General features: G+C 47.8%; 1 protein-coding gene across 2 annotated transcripts; it reads right to left on the bottom strand.

Moving 5' to 3' along the window:
- Nucleotides 1-14,902: 14,902 nt before the first annotated feature.
- On the bottom strand, nucleotides 14,903-18,642 carry LOC118513889 (protein odd-skipped). Of its 2 annotated transcripts, XR_004906528.1 has the most exons (3): nucleotides 17,873-18,642; nucleotides 16,081-17,666; nucleotides 14,903-15,739 (listed from the first exon to the last, which is right to left on the bottom strand). XR_004906528.1 is itself a non-coding variant. In XM_036060202.1 (2 exons), the coding sequence occupies exons 1-2, from the start codon at nucleotides 17,973-17,975 to the stop codon at nucleotides 16,132-16,134; spliced, it is 1,638 nt and encodes a 545-aa protein (XP_035916095.1). In that variant the 5' UTR covers nucleotides 17,976-18,642; the 3' UTR covers nucleotides 14,903-16,131. The 2 variants fall into 2 exon arrangements, 1 of the variants encoding a protein (XP_035916095.1); XM_036060202.1 differs by having other exon boundaries at nucleotides 14,903-17,666.
- Nucleotides 18,643-18,873: the final 231 nt, after the last annotated feature.

Raw genomic sequence — 18,873 nt, forward strand, 5'->3', positions numbered from 1 at the left:
TCGGATTGAATTATACGCGCGCTCTGCGTACCATAAATGCGCCGAACCAGTTGCGCCGAAGGTAACGTCTCGCTCACTCACACTCGCTCTCGCTCTCTCTTTCGCTCTCTTTCAAGTGGGCGCTTGTGATCACTGCTAAAGGGAGGCTTATTGGGAGGATTTCGTACATTATTCGTGCTTTCTTATTTTAAAACTGTGTTTGTAGATGTAAGTTAATAAAAAAGCTACCTTTGAAGCTTCCTTAACTTTCACAGCTCGCCCTACAATTGTGTGTCCACTCGGATGGATTTATTATGGCAAACTCCCGGTTGCATGCATGCCTGCTCATCCCTAATCAATTCTGATGCTCGCATCACGCCATTCCGCCGGCGGTAGTTGGTAGCGAGCAGCTCACTGTTCTCCAAACGCCAGCCTCCAATCTGGCTAGAATAAAAACGCAGCAGGAGCTTTGCATGAGAAGCGGATGCATCACAAATCTCTTCGTCCAACAGCAAAAGACGCCCATAGCTAAGAACCAAGTCCCGAAGCTCCGGTATATTGGCGGTCATAAAATCATGAAGCTGATGTCTAACAAACGGCCAGAGCCCCGCGTAACAAACCGCGAAACCCCGTTCCTCTTCCTTTGCCGGGTTGCTTCTTCCTGTGGGTCCGTTTTCGGGTGAGTTTGAACTTCTCGGACGCGATCAGTCGCGATCAAGAGCATGTTGTTTCGGTTCGACCGAAACCGCCGAAATGCTTCGTTTTTCCACCCATAAACTGACGCCTGTTAGCATAATCTTCTGCCGCTCCGACAAGGGCGCCCGTACCTTGTCAAACTAGCCCTGGTCGCTCACACACACACACACATTGGGATGATAATTAAAAAATATTAATCACAAAAAAAGCCGGGGGAGAGAAAACAACTGTTATGATTTTGATTGCATTAAACCGATGCATCCGACCCATAAGGCGATCGGGGCGAGGGTTGGTATTCTTCCGAACATTTTTTTTTCCTTTCGGGAGCTTCATTTTCTATTCCAAACTCTTCTTCTACTCGCGTGTTGTCTCGCGGTGTACGTCGTCTTGCTGTACGGGTGAGACTTCTTATTAAAGATTGTGTATGCCCATCATCGGTCCTGTCCGGGGAAGAAGTTCGTTTTAACACAAGACAGTACCGCCGACAGAACGGCACCGGCCGGCGTGCTGTACGGAGCTGCTGGCACCGCATGCGTAGGCTTCTCATGCTGATCGTCGCATTCTTTGCTCCGGACGCCCGGCGACCCGTTGATATGCGTGTAATCGTTAATGATGGCGCTTGTGCTGGTCCGGCGGTTACTTCCTCCAAACTTTTGTGTGTGCGCCCAAGTCCTTCCCCAGTGGCCAGTGGCTGCTCCATTAGGCTATTACCGCCATTACGGGCTATATGAATTATGTTCGACGGTCCGCTACTATCACTGTGGGAAAGTGAAATCGTTATCGTGAGGAGGTTTGTCGGTGGCCAAAGCCCAGCATGTTTGATTAGAGACTTTCTGCCGCGCACGGCCAGAGTTCATGAGATTCGTTGATCGTTTTGATAATGTTTCCTGCTGAGCCTTGGTCGTGTAATTACATTTATCACCTTCGGGTTAAGAACCGAACGTTTGGTTCTAGTAGAAAAAAAACTTCAAAGGGCATATTTGGGACGCTGTGCCATAATTATGGAAGCTTTAGTAGAATACCTTATAGCAAAGCTAGAATTGAGCATTCTTTCGTGCTTTTGTAAAAAAATTTTGGTTCCTTTTGAGTTGCATAAAGATTATGAGCTGGATCTTCTTCCTAAAGAGCTTTGGATTTCCGTCCGTCTTTTATCTCTCAGCTAATTTGTCAAGATCCGTTCACCAAGCGCGATCACCGCATTCTACCACTTCAAGCGATCGTCGGCTAAGACGCCGCCTCTTTACATCCTTACGTCCTCCGTTCTTTCGTCGCTCCTTTTGTGATGCGTCGTGCCGTCGTTGAACGATGGTTGCGATTTTTCAGTCACCAACATTCGTCACCATAATCTCCCTTTTGACTGCATAGCGCTTGTTGTGAAAAGGAAATCACTTTATTAGTGGCGCAGCTTTACCACTCAAATCCGCCCGTTTGGCACTCACCATTTTGTGTTTGTTCAAGGGCTCGGCTCCGGGTTCAGCACCGCTCTCCGTTCAATTGCTAAAAAAAAAGAGCCCCTGCTTAACACCCCTCCTTGTGGTTTGTTCCAGGTGGAGGAAAACCGAACGGAGGGAAAACACAGGCACAGGGACCAACCAGCTTACGCTTACACTCGAGGCGGAGCGTAACCATTTCGTCTTCCTGCTTTTCAGGAAGGCCGTTTAGCAGAGTTCAGTTGACAAATGAGCCTCACCAGCGGGCAGGAAGACAAAGCGCAACTGGCTGTGTGTGTATGTGCCTCGACGGTGGCTTTGACGGTTGGTCATCCGTCAAATTGCTTGCCCGCCAGTTCACGAGGTTATTACACGCTCAGATTCATTTGAAATAGTTTTCCAACGGTGTGAAAATGTTCGCCTCTTCTGCACAGTAAGCTACGCAGTGGAAGTAGCAGCAGCAAGAGCAGCTTAAATAAATTAAATGCATCACTCAGGGCTTAATGTGTGAAACGAGCCACCCCGAATGTGCGCCTTCACAATGACACAATGTGAAACATTTGGAAAAGCCTCTCAAAAATAGTGATGATTGAAGAGGAATTGTTGTAGTTTCTTCTTCTGTCTGAGATTTATTTTATTTCCCTATTTTTTGGATTTTTTTTAAATAACAGAACATATTTCTTTACTTATCTTCTTTATATGCCTCTGTTTTATTAGTTTAGTATTATTTAGTATATTCCTTGTATTTTTTATCATATTTATGTTCATTTATGTTCATTGTTTCTTGATTTTATACCTTTTTACTTGTCTTGTTTATTTATTTATATCTTGTTTTATTGGTCTCTTCTTTTATAACTTTTTTTATTTCATTTCTTCGTATTTCTTCTTCCGTCTTCGAAAAAAAATTCTTACTTCTACCTAAAATTCAACATAACAATTATTTACACCACGAACAATCAATTCCATGCAATTACCATCAACAGCCTTGTTAAACTCGTGCCACGTGCCATGTGCGCCACATCATTCTCCCGACATCCCTTTTCGCATCCCATTTAGCTCCACTTCACATTCGCAAAGATTCAATAAAGGCCCCACCGACCAAAAAAAACACGCTGACCACCCTTTTTGCTGCTACCGAATAATTTATCTCGACCAAACTCCTTCTGGGCTAACGCTGCTCCTTTCCCCCGGTCCGGCCGCTTTCGCACCAAAGCTCGGTGTAAGTGCAGCCCGGGCCAGTTGTGCCAACTGCTCGCAGCTACCGCATCTGCTCACCAGTGTTCAGCAAAACGGTCCTGTTTTTCCCTGTGGCGCTTGGTGCTTCCTTTGTTTTTCACTTCCCGTGCATAAGCACACATCCATCCGAGACGCGTATAATTGCGTCCCGGCCCACAAAAACACTCACTGACCCGCACGGGCCCCACGGCACACCGTACCAAATGCAAATTAGAGCCTCGCGGGAGCCAAATTTGGTTGCCGTTTTTCGTTCGCCCTTCTTTTTTTCTCGTACCCTCGCGCATCGTTCGCCCTATCGCTTTCGGGGGGGGGGAGAAAAGGGCACGCGAATGCACACCGATTTGAGGGCATGCAAATTTGCAGTGGTTCGAGCGCCACACTTACGATGCGCTGCGATGCAAAGAGATTAAATGCATCCCATTTATGGTTTCGGGGCGGATAAAAACACGCCCCGCAGTGGAGAAGACGTGCTACCGTTTTTGCTGGACCGTCGGGGTACGATAATAAGATGTTATCAGCTGATGATAATGCTGCGTCGGAAATTATTGGTCAGCAGTGCTTCGGGGAGAAGTTATTTATTTCATTCATAGCGTTGTGTTTAAGATTTTATTTCTTGAGAATCAACCTTTTTTTTCAGCACTTCATTCCGCTGAAATTCCTTTCAAATTTTCCCATCGCACTTTTTCGCACACAAAAAGACACATCCTCAAGCACGTGAATGATTGTTCCGCCGCCGTAGAAGAAGCGAACCGGCAGTGACAAATAGAAGGTCCCCGCAATTATCATTGTCTCCCGGTTCCATTATTCCAGCTCATCGTCATCGAACCATAAAAAAGGAACGGCAAACGGAGAGCTTCTTAGGCGGCCTTTTACGGATTTATCAACCCCGGGGCCCGCTGGTTGCGGAATAATTGCACGAAACATCTCAGACACGCCGGGTAATTACATAGTTGCACTTTTCCGGCCCAATCTCGCTTCGCTTCCCGGGCTCGAAGCCCCGTAGCCACACAAAGCGAAAAGAGCAATTACGCACGGTGAGCATACCGAGACGCTGGCCATACCAGACATTCACGCCTTATAAGCAGTTCGCTCGATGTTTCTTCCTTATCGCCATGTTTTCCTTTCTCTCTTCTGCCACGTACAATGACAAAAGGCGACTGAATGAGACATCCCTTTCCCTTGCGAGGAGGGTTTGTCAAGCGTAATTTTTGCATACGTGAAGAAAAGCCCATCCATTCCGCCAGGGTGGTGGGATTAGAGATGGTATTTGAATGGGTGATTTTATGCAACCCTTAGTCTGTGTCGTTTCTTTATCTCAATTTGCTGCTCTCTCTCGCTGTCTTTCTTTAGCTCAATTAGCGTGTCGCTTAAGGAAGGATTTACAGGGAGCTCATAAAACCATTATTACCACTGCTCATTTCGATGTATTAATTTCAATTCAATCGTGGACAGATAAATATAAGCATAAAGTGTTGATGAAAGAGTTGTTGCTGGTCATCAAATAGCTTGGAATTGAGGTTCCTGTCTATAGAAAGTTATCAATAGATATGAGTTATGAATTACCATGAAAGCTAGAGAGCTCATATCAACCAAGGTGGGCTAGTGAAGGGAGACTTTTCTGTCCCATCTCGTACGAAATTGACATAAAATCAACGGATGTAAAGAAGCAATAATAGAGCAATACGGCCAGGCCGTTCTTTATGAATAAAAAAAAAAAAAAAAAAAAAGAAGCAATAATAGAGTATCTTTCCTTTACTTTTGCTCAATTAACAATAGGTTCAAAAGAAATCAATTGCTATGCAGAGTTAGCTGGCAACATGTGAAATAGATATGGCAGCAAGTGATGAATGATGAAAAAATCTAAAACCTCAACTGGACCTGCCATTTTACTTGCTTCCTCCTTCTACTTGACTCCTTAACTTGATTGTTTCTCTAGCTAAATAGTCAGTCCTGCGTATGGGGAGTCGCGGCCTCTGGGTGGGATTTGATCTCTAGTCCTGCCGTATGAAGACCGGAGTCGCTATCACCTCGACCACCGGCCCTCAAGCGATACTGTATATCTACATAATATATTTAATGTTCTTGCTCCTTTCCTTCTTCAATCCCAACACAATGAACAATCAACAAATACATTGCCTCAGCGCAAACAAAATGCATCACACCTTCTTATCAACACAACGACACCCACGGGCTCCGGGATCGATCGAAAGGTGCTCACCACTGTTGCTGCAGCACACACAGCCCAGCCCTAGAGACAAGGTTAGAAAACCGGCACCGCCATAAATTTTGATCCCCTCGGCTCGTCCACCCTTCCCTCTTGACCCTTCCTCCCTTCCAACGCGACCAAAGGGAATCGATTCGAAATGGGAAATTGTGTTCGGACATCGAGCTGGGCCTCAAGTAAAATGTGCCTCTCATTGCCGAACAGACGATCCTTCTTTTGGAAAGAGAACGATTCGATTTGTACGACAGATGTGTGGCCGACATATCGCGGGTGATAAACGCACAAACCGTTGGTCAATAGCGTCCGGGATGAATTGTACATTTTAGCCGCGCCGGGTGCATCGCATCACTTCAAAGCGAACCACAGTTACCGGGAATCAACACCTTTCGCCCGTGAGGCCGGTAACTGAGCAAACATCGTTACAACCAAACTTCAAAAGCAACCATTGCGAGGAAACAGCCGGGACCGGGAAGTCTAACTCGGACAGCTTCTGATTTCCAGGAACGGGTCGCCGTACACTCGGGTCGCCTCGTGACGATGGTGACACATGTTAACAGATTGTTTTACGACCCATGCCGGAGCTCAATTACCCGGCAAGACATCACTTAACGACCTGCTCAGTATCATCAGCGCAAATACTCTGGTCTCTGTATTTGCCGTACGCCGTGGGGGATCCCGCAGCGAAATAGGCATCGGACGTACGTTACGCAAATCTTTCCAAGAATGAAAACGTGCCGGAAAAATGCATTTCATCTTCCCGAGGGCTTGGCTGATAAGCGGGAGGTAGCTGTTTTGCCCCAAAAACTCCGAAAGACTTTGATTACACTTGCTCTAAAGCGAGATCTTTCAGCTTCTATTGCTGGCGAGAGATGGCCACTGGCAATTCTCCCACACAATTAAAGCGTCATCAGTGGCAGTGCTCGCTCGCCAAAATCCCAAGTAGCATCATTTCACTGTGAAGCACACGAAATTCTGGCTGGCCGTATCCCGTGAGGCGTGATTCGCGTGATCATCATGATCGTTTACCTCTTCTCCAATTAATCGTGTGACGCCCGTGGGATGTCTCTCGTGCTTGACATTTGACTTCGTCCAACTTGAGGCAACTAAATCAAAAGCCGCTTAAGCCGCTGTTAGTCCTCGATAACTAGACACACATTCGGGAAGGCACGTGGCTATAATGCGATTCCATTTGTCCGGCCGAGGAGACGATCTCTCTCGCTCTCTGCCTCCCCATCCATGGCCTAGAACATCTTGTGCCGGATCGCGTGACAACACCGGTCAACGCCATTAGGGGCGATAATTGTTATAATAAAACTGCTATTTAACACTCATAATGACAAGCTGAAACACCCGGCAAAGCACAACCAGCCATGCCCAGCCTTTAATGATGATGGTGACGATAGTGCAGGAAAATGAGCTTTAATTATGGGCATGACCACCAGACATGTGAGTGGACGCAACTCTTTCCTAAGCCCCTGGGGACCCGGGCCTGGGCGTCGTTTTGTGTTACGGCAATCGACTCACGCTCCTTATTCGGGTGGCTTGATGAGGGCGGTGATGCAGCCACATCTAGCTTCCTGGCGGGTGGTCCCGGCAAAGGTGTTAAGCGCACAATTTATTTCTGTGACACATCAACTTTTGCTCAGTACACGTCAAGCCGCTATTACTGGCAAGAAATTATAGCATCATTTTATAGCACACGGCTTTAATTGATTTGTTGAGCTTGGAGGTGGATTCTAAATAAACATCGGTTGTCAGTAAAAGCAAGATCTTCTTAAGATCACAACAATAGCCTAATTGATTCGCCTCTACACCATTCATTAAACCGACCAACATCAAACAACAACACGGAACGGGAACATCATTAAACAATCCTGTTCAACACTCTATTAGCATATTTTACAACACTTTTATCTCGCTCGTACCGATCAACCATCGGCTCGATGATCGATCAAATCAATTAAGCGCCCGGCGCAGGAAGTAAATCATAAACCGGCGGATCAGCGACCCCCAAAATCTGTGCGCGCTCTCGGGCGATTAATTAAACGATTCCGACATCTGGTCGTGTACCAAAAAAAAACATCTCGAAATTGCGGCCAACATTTAAGGGAAGGAAATGAAACGCAAGACATGCTCTATATAACACAACAATAAAATAGAGCACGGTGAGTGCAGGAACGGAAGGAGGACACGAGGGAATCAATTTTATGGTAGCTCATTAAAAGAAAACCTCCGACCACATTGGGCGATTTATTTCCACCGGGAAGCCGTTTTTTGTCTGTTCATCGAAACCTCGCGGCAGACCATCGGTAGTTTATCAAATCATCGGCCAAAGCGCTATTCGGGATTCGCTTGGCCTGGCTAAGTTCGCTCAACCTCCCCCCCCCAGGCGACATCGTTTTGTGCCGCCGATTGATGAATTCATTAGGCGCCACTGACACGAAAATGGTTCCCTCTGGAGGCGCTGTTTTCGCAACCGATCCTCCCAAGATCGACAGCGACGGTTTGATTTAGAGCGCTGTTATCCCTCATTTTGACACGGAGGACCCCGGCCATCGACATGCCGGATTGATCGAGATCGGCCGTCCGTCCGTCAATAAATTGATCACAACATGCAACCCGCACGGTATCACGGTAGCGATCGCGTGGAAGGATCGCTGCCAGCACGGCTCTTCTCTGTCCCAGGACGAAGCTCTTAATCTGGGCAATCCTCGAGCAAGAGGAATCTACAAAATTGGTAATTCGATCGGTACCCGGTCCCGGTGATCTCTTCTGATGAAGGGTGATCTCTCGTCTAATTTTCGGCTGCATTTTTGGTTCGACGTGTTCGAGGAAATCTCAGCGATCACCGCTGCTACATGGAAGAGGCTGGCCGGGGTAAAATTAAGATCAAATCACCACTCATAAGCTGTAATTAATTGCTCATTAGAAGCGGCCTCTTCGCCTGGTAGCTAGCACGGTTCCACTAGATCTTTGGGCTCCCTTGCCCCGAACTTCGTCTTGTTCGTTTTAATTTCATTCGCAAGATTTTGTTTTCCCCCGTCACAGTTCAGCCTAAGGGATTGATGGTGAGGAAGCGAAGAATGATACGTCCGTACGCAAGGAGACTGTTCCAGTGATGATGGTATTTAGGAAAACACATCATTTCACAGCACCGAATTTAACGACTCTCGCCGAAAAGCCCAAAAGCCCCTCTAACGATCGCGATCATTTCGGGAAGGCGGTTTGTGGCAGTTAAGAAGCGTTTAAGGGTTCTCTCCCTCGCTGGAGGCCTTACCATAGCGTACCGCGAGCGAGCTTGGAAAAAGAAATTAGCCCGCTGGCGCCAAAGACCCCCTCAAGAACAGATATTTGATTTCGGTGATCGTCACTCCTGAGATGTAAGAACTCTAGCTGATGATCAATAATATTGTTGCGTTTCTTAAAACTAAAGCTTTCTAATGTGATCTAATATGAAGAATTTTGGTTTGGTTTTTGAATCCTATTGAGCTATTCGCTCGTCCACCTCGATGCGATCCTTATTTCCCACACAACACAGTGTAATGTAGGCGTCTGTTACCTCCACCAGCCGAAGCAGACACAGTGAAGGAAGATAATACGATGAAGGAATTATTTTCAATAAAGCGAATTAATATAATAAACACGTTTAGCGTTCCACCATTTACCGACATTGAATATACACAAGGCAAGGACGATCGCGCAACCTGAAGTCGACGATGATGATGACCCTCGGCCGGCAACGCATCGCAACTCGGCTGGCAAATCTTCGATCAAGGCACGATCGAAACGAGCCCTGGGATCGCACAGGAGCGGATAATCTCCAGCGTCGGGATACCAGACTTCGGACGCTTGATGGCGTTCCTCCCGCATCAGGAATGCGTAATGGGCGTACGTGGGTTCAGCCTCGCTTCCCATCCACGATCGCAGTCACCCGACCGTAACCTTTAATTAGTGTTAATTTTTTGGGTCATTTTTAGAATTCGGAAATTATCAAACACACCAAGGGGGAAAAAAAGGCGACTGAGATCAGGAAAACCCAAGGTCTGGGTTTCGAGGTGTGGGTTGGGTTTTCGGGGCAGAGAGTTTAGAAATCATGCATCCTCCATTCCCATATAGGCCGACCGATGTTTCCTCCCAGGAGGAACGGTCATTTTTCATCGCGGACTTCGGTGCCACAGATTATCGAGGCCGGGCGCGACCTCGGCTCGCGGCTCGCGATTGCTTCGGTCCGGGAATTCCGTACCGGCGCTCAGGCCCGTAATCATGCAGAAGCTGCACCGAAGGACCAGCAGGTCGTACGGAAGGGGCCTCCACAGCTCCGGAGGCTTTGTTTTTATCTTTCACCCTGCCCCGTTAATGATACGTTACGCTGCAGCCCAATGCTGTTGCTCCGCACTGATTGACTTCTTCGCTACTCTGGGAGTCGACGGAGTCCAATATGGAAATCATATTCATCGCCGGCTCTTGCCCCCACGGTGTACAGGCGTGGGAATTTATGCTTTTCCTCTACCTTACACACGCGCGTTCCTCGTTGCTGAAAGGTGACCGCAAATATGTCTGCCTGGTGCCGTGTTGGTCGGTGCTTGTGCGGGTAATGTTATTGGATTTTCGGTGGGAATTTCGTCTCGCTAAGGTCTCGATAAGACCCAACCCCCATTACAGGACGGGCAGACGGCACATAATAATGGCGGCTATGGCTCCGGAATGCGACTGCTCTGATGGACTGATTCTGTCCGGTGGAGCATGAAAATGAATGTGGAGCTTTTATTGGTGTAATTGCACCACGTCAAGTGGGTTGGATAAACAGTCAGGACGGTAAGGTACGAGTCAACAATGCGCGTGATCTTCGGTTCAATTCTTGATTTGATCAAGTGGTCAAGAGCTTTTTGCGGAGGATATACGTTACCCTGGCAACCGAGAGGTGGAGTTGGATTTTGAAGAAAATTCTTTCTGTTGCTCTCAGTAAGTGACATTCTAGTCTTGCTAGGATCATTCTAGTAGGTAGCATTGCTTAGCAACGAACGCTTGATGATTTTTGATAAGACATTAAAAGACGTGTTTTTTGGATAAAATTTAATTTACTTCAGAAATTCTATGCCATATCGGGCTTCACAGTTTTAAGATAAACTCTACCCAAAACAAGGTTCGTACTGAAAACTGAAACAAAATTCTTCCACACCATTTGGCATCTCTAATCGTAAATTCCTGCCCTATCCGTGGAACCCCTATAATTAAAACTAATCAAAATCGCTCGAGGCCTTCGCTCTGACCGTGTCCGTCCCACTGTGTCTGCCAAATCATAATTCATTAAACTTCTGTTGCCGTTTGGCGAGGTTCATCCTTTATCAAAACTAGCCCACCATTCTTTCCACCACTGCTCCACACAAACGAAACACGCCCTAGTTTTCATATTTATCCCACAAACCGAATAAAAAACACCTTAAAAACATAGATAAATAAATTTCCACACCTAACGTCAAGTTGTATTTTTTTGTGCAATAAAAGGCCAGATTGTTGTGCTAATTTTTATTGCAATAGATTAGCAAAAACGTTGGTCCACCCTTTTCAGCGCGGGGTCAACGTATTTCCAGCTGTTCTCGCCACTGACCGTTTGCCACCGACCGACACACACACAAGGGTTTCGGTGCCTCACATGTCAGAAAGTTAATTAAAATCAGCCCAAAACACCGTTTCCTAGGAATATCCGCCCAGCTCGGGCAGCTGCAACAGTAACACGAATGCAAACTTTCACAGAATTAAGCCACACGAAAACGCCATCGAATTCTTTGGTGCCCAAGCAGTAAATGTATTAGAATGCCATTTTTCTTTTCTCCCCCCCCAGAAAGCCCTTTTTCATCGCAGCCCGACCCGAAATTGCTTTGCCTAAAAGACGAATTTCTTGCGAATTCTAGCCCTCGCGAAACTTTCCCACCGTAACTAATCACGTAATTAAAGGCGAATTGGGATGCCTGTTCGGATGATGGTGGTTCGATTCGGCTGGAGTTGCTGAGAAAGGCCTTCCACCAGAAATCGGGCCCTAATTTTCACTCCAAGTGCCACATCCGAGCGGAGATTTGGAGAAACCTGAGCCGCACGATTGCACTCACACCTGACAGGATAATCTCCGGATTGCGGATGATGAAGACTGACTGGAGACGCGAAACCCCCAATCGCTTTGCGTTTGTGTCAGTGGATTTATTTCTGGAGTTCGTTTTCCGCTCGCCGACAGTCGTGGGATACTCTGCTGATGAAATCGAATTAAATCGACAATTGACTCTCTGCTTTGCGAATTTGGTAAGTGCTCTAGAGAAACTATTATAAACTCTTGTAAGTCCTAAACCATCTTCCCCGACTCGAAGATACGCAAAATACCATACAACACATCCTAAACAATGTTAAACGTACGCTCTCGGCTCTCGAGCTAAGCCAGCACTAAACTCACAGCAATTTTCGTATCGCATAATCACGCCAGCGAGTGGTTGGCTTTCAAATTATCATTAATTGGCAGATAGCTCGGGACCGATTCCAAATTTGCACCAAAACCAACGCATCAAGCGCTGACGGTCAGAGCTCTGAATCATAGTTATCATGTCAGAAAGAAATGCTCGCTCCAGCCCGGTGAAAGATCGTGCAGCGCAAACCCCAGAACGGAGGGGTATAACCAAATTTAATTAGCTAGAATTTAGAACGATCCGAACGATCTTCGCCGACATTAGCTCTTGAGATGCATATTTTCCTAACGCAGCTTCGATGGATTTGAAGTTGGCGCATTTCGCTCCACCTGTATCGAAACACTTCCTGCCTGTGACGCTCCGCCGAGCGGAACTTGATTGATAGCGTCTAGAGCAACGGAATCGCCAACGAGCTCCCCAACGATTGCTCCCCTGAAGATTGAAGCATTTCAACTCCGCTGGACACACCGACTGGAGCACTGAGCTGAACGGTCGTCTCTTTAATTCGATCTTTGGCCGCGTTGGCAAAATTGGCAGACAGTGCATTTTCTTGCCGGCCAAATTTCTGGGAAATCAATCTCTGATCCAAACGCGCATTTACAAGGCCCAATTGTGATTAATGTGATTGAAATTGAAGTTGAAGCGCTTGTGATGCGTCCGGGAATGCCGGGCGACTGCCAAAATAAATCAGCCTAACAATCACCGGTGGGGCACAATTAGAGCAGGTGCTGTGGGAGATGGAGTTCGTTTTTCTGCCTACCACAAGCAGCCAGTAGCAATTTACGTTCCGTATTATTTATATGCTTAAATTGTTATCTATGATGTTTTAGGAAGCTGGGCGCAAAAGGTTCCCAAAAAGCGCACGCAGGAATCCGGAAATGGAAGTTCCTTTCGAACCGAACACTCGATCGACCCTTCGCTGTGTTTTCCGATCGAAATAATTGCAATGCGTACAGACCGTTGAGACTGCGTTGTGGTAGTCGGCGCAGTCCGTATAATTATAGGCTTCCGATGAACAACCAATCGCCCAAAAAACCCTCGAAAAACTACCTGTTTTTTTGTTTTGGGAATCACTGCTTTCCGGTCCGATCGCAGAGAGACTTCCTGCCTGCTGCCAGCCATCCCACGGACCCGGATTTAGATGGGAAATTATTAAAATCAATATCGTCCCCATATTGAGGTCTCTGTCACCGGGTTCGCGTATAATAAGCACGTCGACATGTTGTTATCCGGTGGTGACCCTTTTGGATGAGGGTCCCAAGACCCAGGCTGACCCAGAAACAAAAAAAACAACCGCCCAACAGATGATGAACGGTGACTGTCAGCAGGGCAGCCCGAGCAGCTAATCATGTGTCATTGAACATGTAATTAAAATTTAAAGAAAAAATCTGATGCCACTCCTGAAGAGTTCCCTTTTGTTTGCCGCAGGTAGCCCGAGAGTTGAACCCCCAATCGTTGAAGATTCAGAATTCACCAGAGTTTATACTGCTATAAAATTGCTATAAAAACGAGAGCTTTTTGGAACTCTTCTTTCTTGCCCTTACCAATTGATTCCAATTGAATGTGGGAATAATTAATGCTACCGAAGACAAACATTCATTTCGCAATCGAGAGCATAATGAATCTGCAGTTCTGATAGTGATATGCAAGGGGTCAACCGCAATCAGCTGACAAGGATGCACACAACTGCTCAATCTCCCATAACGCACACTGTCCATGCCCAATTTAGTAATCCAGTGCTAACGTGTCCGACAGTCTACACACTATCACCCACACACACACACACACACTTCACTTCGCCTCCATCAAAAAGAAGAGTAGCGTGCCTCGCTAGAAAGGTTATCATCGTTCCGGAATGGCACGGCAATCGGCTTGCCATTACCGCGCGCGCTCTTACACACTTCAAACACACCACGCCGTGCTTGCAACAGTTCGTGCGATGGCATCATACCTAACGCAAACAGGCGAATCGGCTACTGTCCGTCGCGGGTTCTGTCAACAATTTTACGCCACTCGCTGCCATTCGCGCCCCCCCCCCGCCACGGATCAACCCCTTGAGCACGAACGCTTGGGACAAGCCGCATCCAACGGTCCGGAACGGTCCCGGTCGCTTTCAATCAGCTTCTTATCAGCCTGTCGACACCATTCGCTGCAGACGGCGAGAATCATCGCCGCATCATGAACTACTGCTAAGGGGGCCGCAGATGCCATAACAAGCAGCATGTGGTGAGGTTGCGATTTCCGTTTTTTTGTTTTTCACAAACCACCGCAGTTTCGCCTCACCGGGTGCAATAATTAACAATCTCGCACCGTATTCTGTCAAAACAAAGACGGCACACGGTTATCCGCATGAGGAACCAGCAGTTGTATTTTATTTACCCATTCTGCCCTTTGTTTATACGTGTGAGGCGATTATGTCTTTCCGAGACACAGATCGAAATGCACGGCACACTAGATTGACAGCTAGTCAGAGAGTGACGTTTGACACCAGCAAGGACATTTCGATGTGCTTTCGAGGTTATTGCGAAAGCTTCCTTGAGACATTTAGCTTTCCGGTGTTACACGAGAAAACACCCTCAGTGATGACTTCCTTATCAATGATATCTGATGATTTTGAAAGCGGAAGTACCTCGAATTTAATTCGTGATCTAATCTTTTCGGTCTGTTAAAGATATTTCGATAAGAGAAGCTTAACACAAAGCTTTAAGAGACCTTAAGAGAGTGGTAGCGTAGACGCAGGTCTACGTTTGAATCTCGAAACAAGGTCTCAAGATGACTAGGTCCCTCCACAGACGTCAGGTGACTCTCCTTAGACGAGGTTCTTCGGATATTCAAGTCTCAATCATAGTTAACTCCAGTGCAACAGAAATCATCAACACAAAGCGTTTATAGTTTGCGAAGTATGGAAACATTATCGCTAAAGGTTTTTGTTTATTATTTGGATCGGTCTCAGCAATAATTTACGTATCTTACACATCTAGTTCGTGTCTACCACTACTACTACAACTTCACTTCTACAGATATACAGAGCAGTAACATAATATACATCAATTGTACTAACTATCTATCGATTAAATGGTCTGACAATAATAATTTTGAACCTCTCCTAGCCTCCCTATCCTTCGACTGTCCTGTGCTTATGGGACACTTTAGTCTGCGCTATCCTCTTCCCCCGACGCGACAATCAGCTTGAGATCAGTAACAAAAATACTTATCCGGTACTTGAACGCATCGAATCGTTTTGGCTTTGGCTTCATCCCCGAGGCCATCCGAGTTCCGTGAGCGTCACACTTTGGTACATGTACCGTACCCAGGTTACGGGTACCGGGACTCTCGCACTATACCTCCTAGCCCTACGATTATAATAGACCCCTCTGCGCTGCTGTAATTGGGGACTGTTTCAGGGGCCCGGCAATAATTAGTAAGTAATAAAAACAAATATCAGTCTTCAGTAAACAGATTGTCCCAGATTGCCGGCAAAATGGGTGGAAAAAAAAGACGTGACACACACACACACACAAGCACGGACAAAGTGTGTGAGTCGTTCGTCGATTGTAAAATAATAGAATTCCCTCGCTTTGCCCTTTTCCGATTCCGGCCGTGCTGCCTAAACCTGTTAAATTGCTCTAACTGTTGCATACACCCCAAAGGGAATTGGAATTGTCCGATTGAATTGGAATGGATTGGAAAGGTCCTCACTTTCTCGCTCTCTCTCTCTCTCTATCTCCATTCTTCATCTCGCCTTCCCTATCGATCATCATCATAATTCTCGTCTCTTTGGTTATGTACACGCTTCTCGTCTCTTGCTCATCCTCCTTCTTCTCACGGGCTGCGTGTGTGTGTACTTTCCAGCGCAATTATCTGTGCCTTTTCTTTTCCCATGGGATACACACACGCACACAGTCCGTTTGTTTGGCTTTTAACTATGGTTTAATGGTATATGCGTTAATATCCTGCAAACCGGGACATCTCATAAACAACCGGGTCCTCCGAAAAGAGAAAAAAGATTAACCTAAACTTTGTGCACGCGGACTACGACGGTAAGGAACATCAACGTCTCCATCTCTCTCTCTCTCTCTCTTATTAGCCTCTGTTTAGCTTTCTCCCCAGCACTCTATCGCTGCATGATCTCGTCGATCGAGAAACCGAGCGATCGCTTTGGGGTCACTGTTGCTGACGTTGCTGTAGTCACCGTGGTGGAGCCCGCCGTCGTGGGAATGCGCCTGGGAGTATGCAATGCCGAGGGATTGCTGTTGGCATGCTCGAGCAGTAGCAACTGCCTCATATCCATCCCCTCCTCACTGTCACCCTCCAGGTCGAGGTGTTCCTCCTCCTCACCCTCCAGCAGCTCACTGTCCTCCGCCTCTTCCTCCTCCTCAATCTCTTCCTCCTCATCGTCAAAGTCTTCGTCCACAATGATGTCCTTCTCCTCGGTGGACGAGGAAGACGATTTCTGGGACAGATCCAACGCTGGACCATTCAGGACGGGCGATTCGATCGAGAGTCCACCCGAGCTCTGCGGTTGGCATGCGTGACTTTGCATGTGCGTCTTCAGGTTCGCCCGCTGATTGAACGTCCGGTTGCAGATCGTGCACTTGTGGGGTGCTTCCTCCAGGTGTGTTACCTTGTGCACGGCGAGCGTACGCGATTGGCAGAACCCTTTACCGCAGTCGGAGCATTTGAAGGGTTTCTCCTTCGAGTGGATGTACCGGTGATCGCGCAGATGATCTTGGCGGCGGAACGCTTTGCCGCAGATGTCACACGAGTACGGTCGCTCGTCGGTGTGCGTGCGCTCGTGGATAAGCAGGTTGTAGGACTTGGTGAACTGGCGGTTGCAGTACTTGCAGATAAACTGTTTCTTTGGGCGTGAGCTACCACCACCACCACCCGGTCCACCGTGATGATGGCCGGGAAGTTTCAGACCCGGGCGACCGGCCCCCAGCATTGGGTAGGGATGGTGCGCATGGTGTCCGACCGTTGGTCCGTGCGGGTGGGCGTGTGCATGGGGATGGAGTCGCTGCTGGTACAGGGCGGCATTGCGAATCCAGTGCTGCATGAGGGCGGCATGCGGTTGAGCATAGGCGGCGGCGGCTGCGGCGGCTGCTGCCGCTGGATGATAACCGGTTTGCTGGAGATGTTGCTGCCACAGACGCTGCTGCTGCTGATGCTGTTGCTGTTGCTGATGATGTTGCTGTTGCTGCTGTTGCTGCTGTTGCTGCTGCTGTTGGTACAGGAATGCGGCCTCAATCGGGTTTGTGGACGGTGGGCTCACGATTGTCTGGGGGGCTTGCTGTGGCATGAAGGCTCCCACCACCATATCCTGCCCTGCTGGTGCGTGCTGTTGTTGTAGAAATTGTTGTTGCTGCTGCTGCTGTTGCTGACGCATGGCGACCGTCCGTGAACGCTCCATCTCGTACTGATACGGATGGTAGTGGTTCAGCGGAATGTGTCTCGGTGCCGACGGGTGCTGGTGATGATGATGGTGATGCTGATGCTGATGATGCGGGGAGGTCGCGATGATCGTCTGTGACGCGTTCAGACCACCAATACTGTCCTCGGTGGGTGTGTGTGGTGGTGTCAGTATGGGGGACACGGTGCCGGCACGCGGCTCCTGCTTAATGTTGGCGAGCGTGAACTCGGACGAAAAATCTAATCAGAACGCAAAAGAACAACACCAAAACATTACTAAACCTTCGTCGCATACGGTGCTGATGGTGGAGGCTTCTTATCAAGCAAACGACCGAGCATGAATCGGATTCAGAAACCGGATTCCGAAACTCCGTGTGTGTGAGAGTAAATGTATTCCCACTACACCGAAAGAAAGCCACACAAAGCTGAAACTTCACGCAACGTACCTGGTGATGAACGGGCGTGCAGTTCCTCGATGCTTATCTCACTGCACGACGACAACGAAGACGACGATGCTGCTGACGATGATGGGACCGATTTCACAGACATTTTACACGACTGGGTTGGCACGACGGTGCGTGTGCGCTAGTAGGTCGCTGTCGCTAAACTTAACCGCTTCTTCTTGCTTCTTCCAGCTCACACACTGCGCTCTCACTGTTCACTGATACATCCAGTGCGTGTATGCTTCACTTATTGTTCAATGTGTCTCTTATAACTTCACTGCAATGTCACTGTGTCTCCTGCTCAGTTCTGTATGCATTCACTTCTTCAAACACTTGCTGCTTGAGGCTGCAGGGCACGGAAGCAACTCCGGTGTGTTCACTGTTCCGCTGCTATCGCTTAACTGAACTACCGATCTAGCAACCGTACGGTGGTTATCCTTTTTGACCCCCGGACGACGACGACGACGACGAGTCCTGCTGTCCGCTATATTATCCTTCGCTTCTTCTATTATCCTGATCCTTCTCGTCTATCTCCTTCTCGCTTCCGCTTCTTCCTTTCCTTTATATACACACGCACACAGTAGGCCAGTGTCCGGGAGCAGGTAGAATGTCACGTTCAGAAGCTTTCATACACACGCACACACCCACACAACCGTACACGGTACTACACGGCAAGCGAAAGGAGAAGAAAAAAAAACAACAAACCCTGCCTCATGGAGCTAGGGAGAGATGTTTAGACAACAAGTTTTCGGTACAAAATGAATTTGCTACTAAACATCGTGATGAACGAAACTTCCATCCAGACCCTCGCCGTGTACGTTCCGGCGCTGAGCGAGAGAACGAGAAAAAGAGAGCGCCTGCGGAGAGTTGAGAGGCTCGCAGTGCTTCTCTCTTGCTACCGCCGTAAACAAGCCGCTAGCAAGCTGTCCGTCACTGTCACTCTGCCTGGTTGGGTGGGCCACGGTACAAAAACACCCGCCTACTTCTACCACACTCAAACGCAA

Source organism: Anopheles stephensi, chromosome 3 (genome assembly GCF_013141755.1).
Source record: "Anopheles stephensi strain Indian chromosome 3, UCI_ANSTEP_V1.0, whole genome shotgun sequence".
Lineage (NCBI taxonomy): Eukaryota > Metazoa > Arthropoda > Insecta > Diptera > Culicidae > Anopheles > Anopheles stephensi.

Bases quoted from the DNA above. Each gene is read 5' to 3' on its own strand.
- LOC118513889 (XM_036060202.1), bottom strand. From the start codon at position 17,975: ATGTCTGTGAAATCGGTCCCATCATCGTCAGCAGCATCGTCGTCTTCG. The intron at 17,667-17,872 runs GTACGTTGCGTG...CGTTCTGATTAG, and splicing joins GCACGCCCGTTCATCACCAG to ATTTTTCGTCCGAGTTCACG.